This window comes from Capsicum annuum, unplaced genomic scaffold, assembly GCF_002878395.1.
Source record: "Capsicum annuum cultivar UCD-10X-F1 unplaced genomic scaffold, UCD10Xv1.1 ctg1935, whole genome shotgun sequence".
Classification (NCBI taxonomy): Eukaryota; Viridiplantae; Streptophyta; class Magnoliopsida; order Solanales; family Solanaceae; genus Capsicum; species Capsicum annuum.
The window spans coordinates 80029-98520 of NW_025825190.1; the positions used below are offsets into that span (position 1 = coordinate 80029).

The 18492-nt window shown below is 34.8% G+C and overlaps 1 protein-coding gene across 1 annotated transcript; it reads left to right on the top strand.

Annotated features, from left to right (window-relative positions):
• The first annotated feature begins 16787 nt into the window (after nt 1-16787).
• On the top strand, nt 16788-17315 carry LOC124890514 (agamous-like MADS-box protein AGL61). The gene has a single exon (XM_047402339.1). It carries the CDS (start codon nt 16788-16790, stop codon nt 17313-17315), a length of 528 nt encoding a protein of 175 aa, XP_047258295.1.
• The last annotated feature ends 1177 nt before the right edge of the window (nt 17316-18492 follow it).

Here is an 18492-nt window from a genome sequence, read left to right on the forward strand (position 1 = left end):
CAATTCAAGGGTTCATGACATGGAAATTACAACCATCACACACATGCTACTTTATATTCATGAAACTTGCAATTAGATCTTGTATTGAAACTCATACTATAACACAAATATAAATACAACCCAATTTGTACACATAAATCATGAAATTATAAACTTGTAGTCTAAAAAGGATTCTTGAACTCCAAGGGTGGAAGGAAACCCTTGGATGAACACCCAACATACCTTGGTTTGTGAATTCATGAAGATTATGGCGAGTTCTTGAGACTTGATTATTAAGTTTTATGAAACTAGGGCTTGTTCTTCAGAGGGTTTTTGTGAAAAATGATGCATCTATGCTTTTTGGGGCTAAAATCAAGTGTTTAGGACATTTTTTATGTAAGCCAAAAGACTTTATTGCCCTCCAATATGCAGAGTCAAAGACTAAAAAATTTAGGAGTGTGCTATGGGGCGCGCATCGCATGCTTTGGAGCTCTAGAATGGAGCGTACACCACATGCTCTATCTCATGCTCCCTAGGAGTGGACTGGAGCGTGTGTCTCCCGCTAATCACACACAACTACAATTTGGACTTCCAAACACACCCCAAACGGATTCCAAATATTCCAAAACACACCCAATAGGACCTATTAACATCCCTGATCACGAATCAACTTAAAAATTGACATTCTAAGGTCGTAAGGGTTGAAAATAAATTCATGGAAATATCAAGGCCAGAAATAAGACTAAGTGTCAATACTTAGCTGAAAAATTTTCCTAAGTTTGGCACCTCTTTTCATGCTATCTAAGACTTAATTAGACAAGACTTTTATGGGGTCTTATAATATCTCCCCCCTGGAACCATTCATCCTTGAATGAGGCTGACTAATTTGAGAATACTTATAGACTGATCTTACACAGTAGACATGCACAACTGAAGCATGACTACATGATTGAAATTACTGATAAACTGAATATTTCATTTTGAACATGCATAACTAGATTCTGAAGACATGACACATGACTGAGCTATTTCATGAAGGTATGCATGATATGAGAATGCTATGCAATTGAACTGATATCAAACTCATAAAGGAAATATGAACATGGAACTGAGTAAATTCAAGGAAAATTATTACCTTGAGTTGAATCTGAGTTTGCAGAGAAGAGTTGAGGATACTTGGTCTGCATATCTGCTTCTGCTTCCTAAGTAGCTCCCTCAACGGACTGATTCCACCAAAAAACTTTGACTAGAGGAACTTCTTTGTTCCTCAGCCTACAAATCTAATATTCAAGGATTTCGAATGGGATTTCCTCATAAGAGAGACTATTCTGAACATCTATGGTCTCTTTTGGGACTACAACTACTGTGTCACCTATGCACTTCTTTAGCAAGGAGACGTGAAATACAGGATGTACTGAAGCTAAGTCTGAAGGCAACTTAATCTCATAAGCTACCTTTCTAAAATGGCTAAGAATTTGGTAAGGATCGATATATCGGGGACTGAGCTTCCCCTTCTTGCCAAACCTTTTCACCCCTTCATTGGAGAGATTTTCAAGTACACAAAATCACTAATCTCAAACTCAAGATATTTTTCCCTCACATCTGCATACGATTTCTTTCGGCTTTGGCTGTGTTAAGCCTCTCCCTGATTAATTGAACTTTCTCTAAGGCGTCAAACACCAAATCAGGCCTTACTACTGCGGCCTTACCAGCTTCAAAACAACCAACCAATGGGAGATCTACATCTCCTTCTATAAAGTACCTCAGATGGAGCCATTTGAATACTGGAGTAATCGCTATTATTATATGTAAACTCAATCAAGGGTAAGTGGTCATCCCAACTACCTTTAAAGTCAATGACGCATGCTCTCAACATGTCTTGTAGAGTTTGTATGGTCCTTTTTTCCTGACCATCTGTCTGAGGGTGAAAAGCTGTACTGAGGTGGACTTGGGTACCTAGACCCTTTTGAAAGGCTTTCCAAAAGTGAGAGGTGAACTGCGTACATCTATCTGAGATGATGGGTAACGAAACTCTGTGCAATCTGACCAACTATCTAATATAGAGCTTAGCATAATCTTTGGCTGAGTAAGAGGTATGGACTGGTAAGAAATGATATGACTTGGTCATCCTATCTATAATGACCCATATCAATTATGATGACGACGGGTACGAGGCAAACTTGTCATGAAATCCATGTTCACCTCTTCCCACTTCCAAGTGGGGATACTAAACTCCTGCATATACTCACTAGGCTTTTGATGCTCAATCTTAGCCTGCTGACATGTAGAGCACTTAGCCATAAACTGTACAACATCTCTCTTCATCCCACTCCACTAATAAATCTCCCATAAATTATGGTACATCTTAGTGGCCCCTGGATGAATTGAGTACCGCACACCATGTGCTTCTGCAAGAATCATCTGCCACACGCCATCCACTCATAGCACACATAATCGACCCTGGCAATGAAACATTCCATCTCTTCCTTAGGAGAAAACTGCTATATTCTGATCTCTGACTGAGTTCTTCAGCTAAACTAAACTGGGATCTTTGTCCTATTTTGCTTTCACTTCGATGAACAAACAAGATTTTGAACCATTTTGTACCCATACACTATCCTCCACTGGATCAACCAAATGAACACCCAACCTGGTAAGTTGATGAAATTCTTGAACTAACTTCTTCTTGCCATCTTCAACATGAGCAATACTACCCATGGACAATCTACTAAGAGAATCAACCACTACATTAGCCTTGCCGGGATGGTACAGAACACTCATGTCATAATGTTTTAACAACTCTAACCACAGTCTCCGACGTACGTTCAAGTCTTTCTGCTAAAATACATACTGCAAACTCTTATGGTCTATAAAACATCAACATGCACCCCATACAAATGGTTTCTCCAAATCTTCAAGGCAAACATTACAACTACTAATTCTAGATCATGGGTGGGGAAATTCTTCTCATGGGGCTTAAGCTATCTAGAGACATAGGCTATGAACTTACCTCTCTACATCAACACACACCCTAAGATAACTCTGGAAGCATCACAATACCAACAAATCTATCTGATCCATCCGACAAAGTCAGAATTGGTGATGTAGTAAGTCGAGTCTTCAACTCCTGAAAACTCTTCTCGCAAGAATCCAACCACTAAAACTTAGCTTTCTTCTGAGTCAATCTGGATATGGGGGATGCAATAGAAGAAAATCCTTTGACAAACCATCGGTAATAGCCAGCCAAACTGAAAAAACTCCTGATATATGATAGAGAGATGGTTCTGGGCTAGTTTCTCACTGCTGTGGTCTTTTAAGAATCAATTCTAATGACATCACCGAAAATAATATGACTAAGAAAAGCTACCGACCTTAGCCAAAATTTGCATTTACTGAATTTGGCAAACAACTGATGGGCTCTGAGGATTTGTAATACTATTCTATGATGGTTTGATTACTTTCATTGCGGGAGTAAACAAGAATGTCATCAATGAAGACTATGACGATCATGTTCAAGTGCTGCATAAACACACAATTCATCAAGTCCATGAAAGCTATTGGGGCATTAGTAAGACCAAATGGCATGATTAGAAATTCAAAGTGACCATATCGAGTTCTGGTAGCTATTTTTGGAATGTCACATTCTCTAACTTTGAGCTGGTGATAGCCTGATTTGAGGTCTATCTTAGAAAAGTAACTGGCACCCTGAAGTTTGTCAAATAAGTTATTAATTTTGGGAAGTGGATACTTGTTCTTAACTATGACTTTGTTTAACTGACGGTAGTCAATACATATTCTGAGACAACCGTCTTTGTTAAGCACAAATAGAATGGGTTCACCCCAAGGGGATACAGTGGGTCTGATGAATCCCTTATCTAGGAGATCCTTCAACTGTTCTTTTAATTCTTTGAGTTTTCCAAGAGCCATTTTGTATTGGCAAAATAGAGATTGGTTGAGTATTTGGGAGAAGGTCTATTCCGAAGTCAATTTCTCTTTCGGGAGAAACTCCGAGAAGATCTTTGGGAAATATATCTAGAAATTCACATGCTACCAATCTGACTCAAGATTACTGGTCTTGAAACTAGAGTCTTTAACTCGAATGAGATGATAGATACACCCTTTGGATATTATTTTTCTCGCTCCAAGGTATGAAATAAGATGACCCCTATGTGCTGAAGTACTGACCCTCTATTCTAAAATAGGTTCATTTGGGAACTGAAAATAAACAACCTTGTTTCTATAGTAACTGAAGCATAGCATGAATGAAGCCAATCCATGCTGAGAATGGCGTTAAAATCTGTCATCTCCAACTCTACCCAGTCTGCTGAGATAACTTTTTGAGATACCATAATCGATAAGTTCTTGTATACCCATCAGGCTATGACAAACTTACCCATAGGGGTAGAGACTAAGAAAGGCTCTGCTAGGATTTCGGGACTGACTGCGAAGTCAACAACTATATAAGGAGTTACAAAAGACAAAGAAGCTCCTGGGTCTATCAAAGAATAAACATGTAAATGGTAAATGTAATGTACCAGTGACCATATAAGAAGAACTTTCCTGATCCTATCGGGACTGAAGTTCATAGATTCTATTTGGGCGTTGCCCACCGGTGGCACTGAAAGTCGCACCTTGTTGATTCGGGTGACCGAACTAAGCTGGAGAGGGTTATGCTGACTCTGCAAACCTACTTGAGAACACTCTCCGACCCTATGACCTGGCTTTCCATATTTGAAACATACATCACTGCCGGCTCTGCAGACACTCTAATAGTTTCTGCCACACTTCTAGTAAAGAGGATTGGTTCGGGAACTATTAACACTGCCCTAGGTTTTAGGGCCTAATTTCCTAGCTCTATTACTTTTTCTAAGTTTTGGAACTAGAGCACTAGCCGATGACGGAGCTAGAACTAAAGAATTCGGGAAGAACTACAAACGATTACCATCCTTCAACTTAGGTTAAGTGAATTTGAAGCTACTTGTTCTATCTTTCTTATTCTCCCTCTCTTTCTCCCTATTCTTGGACTCTTCTATCTGCTGAGCATAGACCATGAGCCTGGATATGTCCATTTCCTTAATCAGCATTATGATCCTACACTCCTTGACCACACTGTTAGACACACCCGATACAAACTTACTCATTTTAGATCTGCTATCTTCTACCACATGAGGAGTATTTTTGGCCAACTGAGTAAAATTGAGAGAATAATCTTTCACTGTCATATTGCCCTTCGTTAAATTAATAAACTCCAAAACCTTAGCTTCCCTCAACTCTAGTTAGAAGAATCTATCAAGGAAAGCAGTAGCAAACTCATCCCATTCTATGGGCCCTGATCTGTGCCCCTATCTGCCTTTCACTATTTAAACCAAGTGTGAGCCACATCCTGCAAATGATATAAATCTAACTCTGTAATCTCACTGAAAGTCACCCCCATGTATTTTTGACTTTCTACACCATGTCAAGGAATTCTTGTAGGTCCTCTTTAGATTTAGACCCTATAAATGATGGAGGATTCATTCACGTGAAGTCTCGAATTCTAGCTACAATAGTATTGGCCACTTGGTTGGACTGAGCAATAGCTGGGCGTTTATTCTAGGCTGCCACAAAATGAGCTAAAGTGGTGAAAACTTCTCTGAACTCTGCGTGTGAAATATGCTCATCCGGGGGATCTGCCTGAACGAGCTGAGGTGTTGGCTGATTTTTAGTTCCCCTTCCATGATTTGTTTTGGGAGGCATATTCTATAAACAGAAGGAAATATTAGATTAGACAGAGATTTTAACTTGAGCTCATGCTCACTCGCATGGTATGAACACTGAAAGAAAGGAAACTTTTCCTAAAATGCCTCATAGCTTCTTGTCCATAAGTGTGGCAAGCTACATACCCATGTACAAGACTCTACTAGACGTGTCTTTTAGACTCCCTAGGACTCGGTTGAACCTTAAGCTTTGATACCAAGTTTGTAATGCCCCGAGTCTGCACCCCAGACACTACACAATGCTTGCAGCCCTGAAGGATCATAAGCTAAACCATGATTGTTACCTACTATGAGAACTGAATAATAATACTAAAATAATGTAAAAGTATAACTTAAATGCCATAAGGTTCTCAAAATACTGATATGAATACTAAAATACTAATAGAAATATTGAAAACTGAACATCTTTCTATAATAGTCTAGTCTGAAAAGCCTCTAACTGGACTCTCTGAATATAGAGTTGATGGGACAAGCCCCAACAAACTCTGGCTACTGAACATACTGAACTAATGAAATAAATGAACTTTGTCCTCAAACTATGAGGAATCACCACTGTATCTGCTACTGATAATCTAAGCTGCTAATTATGATCAAGAGCCTATTCGTCTGAACCAATGATATGAGACATCATAGCGCAAAGAAAAGAGTATACATCAGTATCTTGAATATACTAGTATGCTAAGTTAGTTAAGGTTGTATGCATGGGTTCATATGCATGAATAATAATTAACAGAGTGATTTGAATATAACTGAGTATGAGTACATGACTAACTGAACATGTTGTAACTACTGAGTATGTAATGCTACACATATACACGTATACTATTTCTGAGATTACACTGAAGATGAGTACTGAGTTATAATAGCTGAGTTACTGATATCTGAGGTTACTAATAATTGATTTACTGATAATTGCATGACTGTGTTTGATAGTCTTGATCCTGTGGAACTGAACTGAGTTCTATACTGAGCTGGATGACTGTGTCTGGTAGACCTGATTCTATAGAACTAAGCTGAGTTCTATACTGAGTCTGAAACTGAAACTATGGAAGTGTTAATCTAACCGACATACCCCGATTATAACTAAGTTAGGATCCAACCTGTTACCCCAGTTGGAAGGGTGTTAATAGCGTGCCATGAGTACTAACAACGGCTTTGAATAAACCCTATCTGGAAGGAAAATATTTTTTCAACCCTCACTGGCAAGAAGATTCATACGATATGTATCAACCCTTATTTGGAAGGAACATATCTCAACCTACGTTGGCTATGTAGTTCTGTAACACAAGGACTGCTACTAAGGGTCAAACCCTCTCTGGCAGAAATGCCCCCATCCCTGTGTTCACTCGATGCTGAATCCTACTCTAAAATGAATGGACCCTAAACTAATTTCTAAACTATATTGGGCTTGACTGAACTGACACAGATCGTGTTGACTGACTGAACTGGACTGAGTTCATTGAGTTCTGTTACTAACTAGGTTCTACTATTCATAACTTTACTGAGATATATTGTAGCTACTGTAATTCTAGGTAAACAGCTAGATTTTGGGTAATAAATACCCCCAGGACTCGATAGCATTAATAATAATAAAACATGACAATTCTTGAAAACATAACAATAGTCAATTGTCCACAATGCAACCACTGAGACATTTTTGTTAATTATTTGGACTTGTACATAAATAGGAATATATGCTAACATATCATAATTTCACTATTCCATTCACATAGGCATTCCATCAAACACTTACAAGGCATAGCTTTAACATGGGAGTCATTTTGAACATGTAGTTCTAGCATGAATTCATCATTAAGATCACCAATGGATCACAATGCACAATTTATTCACTTAGGCATTTTGACAAACACATAGGAGGAATAACCTTATACTTGGGCATGAACAACATGCTAATATATCATGACTACAACAATCAAATCACAATTCAAGGGTTCTTGACATGGAAATTACAACCATCACACGTATGCTATTTTATATTCATGAAACTAGCAATTAAATCTTGTATTGAAACTCATACTATAACACAAACATGAATACAACCCAATTTGTACACATAAATCATGAAATCATAAACTTGTAGTCTAAAAAGGATTCTTAAACTCCAAGGGTGGAAGAAAATCCTTGGATGAACACCTAACATACCTTGGTTTGTGAATTCGTGAAGATTGTGGTTAGTTCTTGAGACTTGATTCTTAAGATTGATGAAACTAGGGCTTGTTGTTAAGGGGGTTTTTGTGAAAAATGATGCATCTATGCTATTTGGGGCTGAAATCAAGTGTTTAGGACGTTTTTGATGTGAACCAAATGATCTTATTACACTCCAATACGTAAAGTCAAAGATTGAAAAAAATTTAGGAGCGTGCGTCGCATATTCTGGAGCTCTGGAATGGAGCGTGTGCCGCATGCTCCCTAGGGGTGGACTAGAGCGTGCATCGCATGCTAATCGCATCCAGCTACAGTTTTGGACTTCCAAATACGCCTCAAATGAATTCTAAAAATTCTGAAACTCACCCAATAGGACCTATTAATATCCCTGATCGTGAATCAACTTAAAAATTTACATTCTAAGGTCGTAAGGGTCAAAAATAAAGTTATGGAAATATCGAGGCCAGAAATAAGACTAAGTGTCAATACTTAGCTTAAAAAATTTTCTAAGTCTGGGAACTCTTTTCATGCTATGTAAGATAGAATTAGATAAGACTTTTATGGGTCTTACGCATACTTTCTGGCTAAGCGGTGAAAGATGACTTTTATTAAAAAGGGGGTCTTGTCCCTTGATTTTTTTGGGTTGTAAAATAACTTTTAACTCACTATCTACCACACTTGTTTTACCTAGTCCTTTGGTAATCAATTAGACTGTTTATCTGCTATATGTCTACTACTTTTTTTTTAGCTATGTGATTCTTTTGTATTATGCCAAAAGGGGGAGAAAGATAGGAAAATCAAAGGTGTCTGCAAGATATGGGCATGATCATGAAGATGGACGTCTTTTAGTGTGTTGAATGCAACCTACAGAGCGTATGAGTTGAAGTTTGAAAAGGGCTCCAAAGTCACCCCTATATTGCACTCCATGGGCGCCATTTTGTTCATTTAACACTAAGGGCACTTTTGTCATTTTATCTATTATTTGTCATAGCCTATATAAAGAACATGTTAGGGTTTTAGCTCATTAGTTATCAAATATTTTTGAAAGAATACATCTCTTGAGAGAGAGGGTTTCTAGGACGAAAACTAGTACATGAACAAGTGTGGATTCACTTGTGATTGTGTATTGCGTGGAAATATTAGTGCTTGAGCGGTGGAATCCCTCTTGTGTCACTTAAGAGTGTGGTGTTGCTATTTAAGTCTTAGGGGTTATTAGATTTAATACATCTTTGGGTTCTTAACCTTGTAATAGTGTATGTCTCACTTCCTATCTTTACATATCATGTACTAGTTTGTGTTGTTCTAGTGAAACCGTTGGTTGTTCTTGTTATTGTATCTTGTTTCATTTGTTGTTGTTATTCTCTTATTGTGTTTTCATCTTGTTAATCTCATTGTTAGTTTGGTTGTTCTCTGCAAATAAGGTGTTGAACACCTCGTAATCTTGTCATTCTTATGATCCTTGTTGTTGGCCGAAACTTGTCCAAGGGGAGCTCTCGAGTTCTCCATATTGTGTGGAATGTTTTTTAGCCTTTTTTTGTATTCCTTGGTTTTTATAGTATTAACTCATGGGGAGTAAGTTGACTATCTAAGGAGTCGACTGATGCACAAGAAAAAGAGAAACATCAGAAGTGCTTGCAAGTTAGGGAGATCAAGTCGACCATTAAAGGATGAGATTCAACTAATGCTCAAGAAAAAAAAGAACATCAAAAGAACTTGCAAGGCAGAGGAACACATCATCAAAAACATAAAAGTCAACTGATGTTTAGTATTTGTCATTATCAAAAAGGGGGAGGTTGTTAGCCCCATATTCTCATTATATATTTTAATAAGGGCAAACTAATAAATAAATATTGTGCAGGATACACCGAAGATACAAAGGATCAAACAGAATCAATCCAAAAAGGAAGCAAATATCTATTCATAAGACAGTCGGCTCTAAGATTGGAAAGAACATTAATCATGGAGATTATTGGCTTCCAAGACTTATGGATAGCAAATCAATCAAGAACAAGAGCAAAAGGAAAGAAGATCACAACATCAATCAGAAAGATTACTCACTCCCAGAATCATGGCAAACTAAATCAATCAAGACTAAATGCAAAAGGAAATAAGGCCACACCGTCGGCATGGACATATCTGATATAGACATGTATGGTTGTAGAAGTTGCACCATGTATGAACATGTCTAGTATGGACATACTTTACGGTGTCATTCCTCAATCAAGTAATTAATTCAAATCCTTGATTGAGAAGAAATCTCTTGAGTTTCCTTGTGAAGAATAGAAGTTGAAGCAACTGAAGAATATAAAAGAAAGAGATCAAAGATCGAAGTACTTACACAACTTCAACAAGAATGTCAAAGTGTCTCAATCTTAGTCTCACAAAACTTTGTACTTCTTAGTTTACAATTGTTATTCAAAGAATAAGATCGAATCGACTTTTTAATACAAAGTGAGGCTATGTCATGAGATCTAAAGACAAAATAAGTCTTCGGAACTTGTTCTTCATCATTGTACTCAAACTTCACTCTGAAGGATCTAAGGAAACTTTGAAACCCAAGGGGACTGGAAGTAGGAACAACATTAGTGTTCCAAACCAAGATAAATCTTCGTATTCTTATTTCAAGTTGATTACTTACTTGTTTATTTATCTATATCTAATTTGTTTTGTGAAGTATACTGATTTGTAGGCAAGTCGACTGTGAAGGATCAACAGTCAACTCACAGAAATTTTTTATTCACCCCTTCCCTCTTGAATTTCACATGAGGTTTCAGTCGGTACATCTTACCATGGAAATCAAGCTTGGGGCTCGTAGAAACAATAACTAAATTGATGGATACGAATGATCTATTCGACCCTTATACTTGTATGAGTCTGTATTTTTTACCCTCCTACTCACCCCTTTGTAAACTGAACCCCTAAACTCAATAAAACTCAATATTTTAAAACCTATTTCAGTGTGTGAAATACAACCGCCTCCACATCAATTTTCATGTTAGTTTAAAATGCTACGTTAAATTCCACAACATTTAAATTCCACATAAGTAATCAAATAATAAAATAAATTTAATTAAATAAACAACTTTTATAAATTTTAGAAAATTAATCATGTTCTAGATGTTTGCACACAAATTGAGCATCAAATTCATTCCAAATAGTTGAAATTCCTCTTCAATTAATTTAAATGTTTAACTATAAATTCGCATACACAAACACAATGAATTTTTAATTTTCAATATCTTTGACAAATCCAAAAAAAAAAAAAATTATTTATTGCTCTTCAAACTTGAACTTCAAACTTTTCTAAGCTTATCCACGAAGTTCATTAATTTTTCAATATCCACTATCACTCACATTCAATTCAATCTCAAATTTTAATCCTAAAAAACTATGAAAAGTTTAAATTAAAGGAAAGTGCTTTGCAAAAAAAAAAAAAGTGAATCTCGAATGAAGGGGAAGGGGATTTCAAAAAAGAAAGATAGATTTATTTTTTCTTTTAGATGCGGTGGGGTTGGGGGCTGAAGAAGAAGAAGAACAGTGGGGTGGGTGGGTGGGGTGGTTCAGACGGGGTGGAGGCTGAAGAAGAAGAGAAAGAAAGAAAAAAAAGTTGGACGGTGGATGAGGGATGGGGTGGGGGGTTGTAGGGGTGGAAAAGAAAGAAGAAAGAAATAGGTTTGGGCCGGGGGTAGGGGAGGTTTTCTTTTTCCTTTTTTAATTTTTTAGAATTATTTTTATATATAAATGACATCCACTTGCTCCCATGCACGTGGTGTCACAAGTTGTGTCCAATTCAGCCACTTTAATGCCACATAAGTTTGGTCAACGGTCAAAGGAATTTAAAATCTTGTGTTTTGATGAGTTGGGGGTTCAGATGACAAAAGGCTAAGTAGAGATAACCTCGAACAATTACAAGAGTTCAGTAGACCATTTCGCCTAAAAAATACAATTAGCTTTTTTCCTCTTTTTTATGAAGAAATTGACAAAATCCCATCAACTATATTATTTCTGCACAAAATAGCGAGAAGAGGAGTATAAATAAGAAAAATGAAAGTCTTAAACAAACAAGCCTCAGTGATCTACTAGTGATAATACCGTGCCACAATACATAACTAGATTTAATTCTCTGCCGTGCATTTTATAATTGCGTAATTTTAAAAAAAAAAAATCTAGAATAGTAGATTTTTGTTTAGAATTTGTCTATATATGTCGCATTAAATTTTACATTATTCAAGCATTAGCCAAATAAATATTTTGTAGAACCAACAAATTTTCACCATCAATATATTGACATTAGAAAATTATGTTAGGTAAATTAGTGAATACTGAGTATATTTAGATACTTACTCATAAACATGTAATGATGGTTTGAGTTGGTGCAACAGGTGATATCTCCTAAGGGAGGTCATGGATCGACTCCCCCTGCTAGTGCCTTCTAAGTCAAGCTCATGCACTGGACTTGCCCAGGGGCGGCTTCAGTATGAAGCCACCGAAGCTAACGCTTCAGGCCCCCAATTCTTGGAGGCCCCATTTTTAGAAATTATAGGTTTGTAGTTTCGTATTTTTTATATTAGAATATATTGAGTAATTTTAATATTTTTTATTTTATTGTAAAGTAATTTTAGCTCAAAAAAACTATCATTTTAATTAAGAATTCGGGACTAAAATTGAATATTATTTCCAACTTTACCTTTAAAATTAAAGAATATTCTTCTTAATAATGCTCAATTATTAAAAAAAATCAATAAATAGAGATAACTTAGTAAATTGTAGTACTATACCTTGTATTTATTAGTTTGTGTAATGAACATAAATAAATTAGTTAATAGTTAAAGAGGGATGGAAGGAGTAGAAAGATAAGCAAGATTTCAAGCAGATACAAGAATTTCAGTATTGTTCTTCAAATGTGTATAGTGCTTATAGAGTTTCCATTAAAAATGTCTCAGCCGAAACATTTTAAAATTAATATTTATAAAATCTTACGATCAACAAAGTCCCAAGAAAAATTGAAGGAATTGGGTAAATTATCAATTGATAAGAAATTATTGGAAGAAGTCCATTATAAAACAATTTTATCATATGTCTTTGCATCTCAAATAGTTATAGAAATAAACTTTGAATAAAATAATTAAGACCTCATTTTGAAGTTTCACTTTAGGCCACCGGATATATTGAGCCGCCCCTGAACTTGCCTAGAGCGATTTATATCTCGTATATGATTTGTGAGCTATTACATAGGAGCGAGACCTCGTGCACAACCATAGATTAGCGGTTGTGGATTTTTGGAGGTCTGAAGAAACTACTTACTGATTTAAGTTATATTTTATTTCATTAATGCACTTTAAAATATCCTTAAAAAATATTGTTTGCTTCTTACATTCATATTTATTTTAACAAGCACGTTAAAATTAATAACAGAAAAGGGATAAATATATCATGACCTATGACAAATGGTACGCATCTAACCTTCTGTCACACTTTGGGTATACGTATGCCTCTATCGTTAATAAAATGGTACATATATACCCTCACACTGATTGCAGAGGCATATATATACCCCAAATAACGAGGATATATACATACCATTTATCATAGTTTGGGGGTATATTTGTCTCTCTTTTATTTTAATTTTTCAATCCCAAATAATTAACCTAAATCCACTATCCGACCCAATAAACCCATTGAACCCTTTCAAACCAACTCAATCCTACCTCTATTTTTTGTTTCAAACCCGATACTTTGTTTTTCTCTTAAACATGAACTACAATTAAATTGTAGTGATTTATCGCTGCTAATAGTTAGTGTTTACTGATTGAAGGGAATGTAGATTAGTCGAAGGTGGCTAGAGCTAGGGGGCGATCACACTGACGGTAGGGGCATGTATGTACCCAAAGTATGGCGGAGGTATATACGTACTATTTATCATAGTTTGGGAGTATATTTGTCTCTTTTTTATTTTAATCTTTTAATCTCAAACCCACTATCCGACCTAATAAACCCATTGAACCCTTTCAAACCAACTCGATTTGCTACCTCTATTTTTTGTTTCAAACCCGTTACTTCCTCTATTTTTCTCTTAAACATGAACTTCAATCAAATTACAATGATTGGTCATTGCTACTAGTTAGTGTTTACTGGTTGGAGGGAGTGAAAATTAGGCTGAAGGTAGCTAGTGCTAGGAGTGCAGCGATGGTTCGTCGATGGGGTATTTTCGATTCGATGAAGACGGTGGTTATATTGTGTTGATTGGTGGTGGATAGTGTTTTTCCAACGTAATTTCACTGAAAATTGAAATGTGAGGATTTTAATATATTTAGTATTATTTTTGGATGTTATGAGTTAATAATTTTTTTTTTTCGAAATTGATAGTAGTGAGTGTTACTGTGTTGTGTGTATATCGTTATAGGGGTGGAAAAATGTGTCTGTTAGATAGGCATCTATTGAATTTTAATTGGGATCGGATTGGTTAGTGGGTATGGGTTAATTATGTGGGAAAGGAAAAGGGACAAATATATACCTGAATTATGTTCAATGGTACGTATACACCCTCCGTCATACTTTGGGTACATATGCTCCTACCATTAGTATGAGAGACATATACACAGAGCCGAACCCAGGATTTGAAGATAGGGGGTGCACCATTATCTTTAACATAGTCATGTCAATAATCAAATACATAATTTGTCATACAACTCATTTAAACTTAAAAATTTCAAAAAATTATGAGTAACGTATAAATTTCAAAATGATCAAATGTCATTGATTTAGTACTAATATAACAAAAGTAGATCATCCTTTCATACTAAACATCGACGCGTTTTCATATTTTGAAAACGGTCAATGATTGCATCGTTACTTATATTTACAAATACATTATTTTCAATATAACAAACTAAACAATCACTTAAAAATGCATCACCAATAGTGCTACGCAATTCATTCTTGATATGCTTCATGGATGAAAAAGCTCTCTCTACAATTACAGTAGCGACTGGTAAAATCAACGTAACTTCACAAGTAAGTACACAAAAGAGTAAGTCTCCACAAGATTTGCATTAACAAGTGCTTTTGTCAAATCATCAATTCCTATTAAATTAGAGAATATAGGATCGCCACGTCGCATGTGTATTATGAAAGTATCAAGTTGGTAATTAAGCTTTCGAAGCTTTGATTCACCAAACTCATTTAGATAATGCTTGGCCAATATCATTATTTTTTTCTTATCAAAATTAGCAAAAGCATTAGCTGGATACAAACTTGCCATACCAAGAAGTAAATAATTTTAATAGTGAAATCATAACCCTCTTTTTATAACAAGACAAAAATAATATGGAATAGAGATAGAATCTGACTTGTGTTATCGTCTGCCGGAATAAACATCATTTGCGTTGTCGCTACTGATGACTACTGGTTTGTTCTCAGTCTCAATTTTTTTTCTTGAATTATAGTGACTTTCCAAAATTGAAATAGTTTAGATATTTTAGAGGGAATAGATTTTGCGTAGGCTTGGGATTGGCGAATCATGAATTTACTATGTTAAATAATTAGAAAATGTGTTAAATTTACTTTTAATTTAATGGTGGGGCCAGAGGGGGCAGTAATTAAAGGGAAAGGTATTGTACAGAAATTAAAAAATGCCTCCGCTGGGCATCGAACCCGCATTGTCAAGTTGTAGTAGGTGCCCTCAGCAAAATCCCGAACCAGTGCACCCAAGTACGTTTTGTTACTATGGGTGCACATTTTAATATATTAACGTTATAAGGAATCTATACACATATATATTAGAAAATTTAAAAAGTTACCGGGTGCACGTGTATCCTCACGACACCACGTGGGTCCGCCTCTGCATATACATACCATTTCAATAACAGTAGGCGCATATGTGTAGCCAAAGTATGACGGACGAAAGATATATACGTAACATTTATTATATTTCGATTTTCGAATGTATATTTATCTCTTTTTCCGAATAAATAATGTTTGTTTGATGTTAACGTAGGTGAAGAATTTGGTTTTGATGTAAAATTCTATTTTTTCGGTATGACTTCTAAGTCTACCTTGACTTCGTAAATTTCAATAAATACAAAAAGGTGTCTTTCTATTTCAGAATAATGTTAAATTTATTTTTGTTAATGTATATGAAGACTTTGATTTTTTTTTTTGAAAAAAAAAAAAGAAATGTTGGTATGTAGTTGATGTTCCTTCGAATTATATTCATATTTTCTGGCGAACTTAAAATAGTAAAACATTTACTGATTAAACTTTAATAAAATTTTTTAATGCATATGATGATTTTAATTTTTGTTCGTATACATAAATTTTTTTTAAAAAAAAAGTTGGTATGTAGTTGGTGTTCCTTCAAATTATATTCATATTTGCTAGCCTTAACTTGATATAGTAAAATATTTGCTGATTTAACTTTATATTTATTTTTGTTAATGTATATGAAGATTTTTATTCTTCTTCTTATCCATAAAAATTGAAAAAAAAAATGGTATATAATTGATGTTCCTTCATATTATATTCATATTTGCTAATTGATATCCTTAACTTGATATAGTAAAATATTTACTGATTTAACTTTAAATTTATTTTTGTTAATGCATATATGAAGATTTAACTTGATATAGTAAAATATTTACTAATTTAACTTAAAATTTTAAATTTCATTGATTTGGTTGACATGCAAAACATATTTTAAGTATAAAAGTGATTGCATTCCCTATTTTAATTGTGATGACAATATTAGTTTTCGTTATACTATTTGGAAAGAAATTTAATATGGTCAAATTCTTGGTGTATACAAATAGTTGTGATACCTCCCTTCTTGTAAGTATCATTTCCCATAAAATATTTCATTCATAATCTTTTTTCCTTGTAAATTTAGCTATGGAGAATAAGAAGGGTAAAGGGCGTCAAAAGATACCAATGAAAAAAATAGAAAAGCAAGACGATCGATATGTTACCTTCTCAAAGCGTCGCTCGGGTTTATACAAAAAGGCTAGCGAACTTGTTAAGGAATGTGATGTTGACATTGGAATGATGTTTTTTTCTCCAACTGGTAATCCTTTCGCTTTTTTTCACCCTACCGTTGATGCAGTTGTTTCTCGTTTTCAGAATCCTGATTTGAAATTAAGTGAAAGTACTCAACTAGTTGCGGCTCAGGCTCGAAATAGAGTGAACGGACTCCAAAGCGGACTTGATCAATTAGATCTCAGGGAAGACATTGCAATTGCTAACAAAAATGTGTATGACAAAGTGTTGGAAACTACGCAGAAAAGTAAGTGGGAGTCAATCGAGCAGCTCAATGCAGAGGAATTGACCAAATTTGAAGCTTGGTTGAATGTCACTCGTTTTAATTTGCAGAATCGTTTGAATCAATTGGAAAATGGAGCTTCGTCCTCGTTTGGATATTAATCTTTCGGGATATGGAGTTATGAAACATAATCCAAATTATAGATGGGACATTCTATGTTATCACTAATAGGCATATTGGTGAAAGTTCTAGACAGGTTTTTATATTATTGATATGTCATTTGTTTCTTTTTTTCTTGTTGAGTTTATTAGAGTGATGCTACATCCATATAATATTGTGCTAGCATTTCCGTAATAAAGTTTGATATAGGTAATCAAAATTGTTCTCTCACACATGTATTTGGTAGTAGGTCCTCATATACATGTTGATTTAGAATTTAAATTTTATGGGTTCGAGTTTGAAATTTTATTGTACTCCATTTGTGTTTTTGTTGGAAATATATTATTACTCTTTACTGATATAGTGAATTTTTACACATACAAAGTGAGATGCGAAATTAACATATTCCAACAAAGTTTTAGCAATTTAGGGGTGTGCAAAAATCGGTTCAACCAATAAACTGAACCGATAAAAATGTCATTGATTTATCGGTATCGGTTATTGGGTTAACGGTTTCTAAATGATTTTATAAACTTTTTATTGGTTTATCGGTTCGATTTTCGATTTTAAGATTTTAGTTAATGGTTAAACTGATAACTCAATAAGATTATATTAAATTTATATCTTTATTCATAATTGTATAATAATGGCTTTGGATTTAAATACATACCTCATTATCTTTTGAAATTTTATAGTTGTTGTCTTAGTGTTTGTAATTTGTGTAGACTTTATGCATGAAGGTAGCGTAGAACAAATGAAAATAAAAGAAAGTAAAAAAAAAAATCAAGGAAATATTTTCTTATCGGTTAAATCGAAAATCAAACCGATTAAGACCAAAAACCGTTTGATCGAAAATTGATAACAAAAATCTTATTGATTTGGTAATCAGTTTAACATTTTTACAAATCGAAACCGATAATATACAAAAGCGAACTGAACCAACCTATCCTCACCCCTGTCTAGCATACTGCTGCAGTCTGCCTCCACCTTAATCTTTAATGGAGTAATATATTATATATATCTGGATCTTTATAAGTAACACATTGGAAATTCTTGATAACGATTAATAAAATATTTTAATATGTTTTATTTATCCAAAAACTTCAAACCGATATATAAAGGTGCAACATAGTCTATTGTGATATATTTTACTTGTGTATGAAATCAGAATAATTAGTT

What these genes read in the sequence shown, in the direction of transcription:
- LOC124890514 (XM_047402339.1), top strand. Translation starts at nt 16,788, where the DNA reads ATGGAGAATAAGAAGGGTAAAGGGCGTCAAAAGATACCAATGAAAAAA.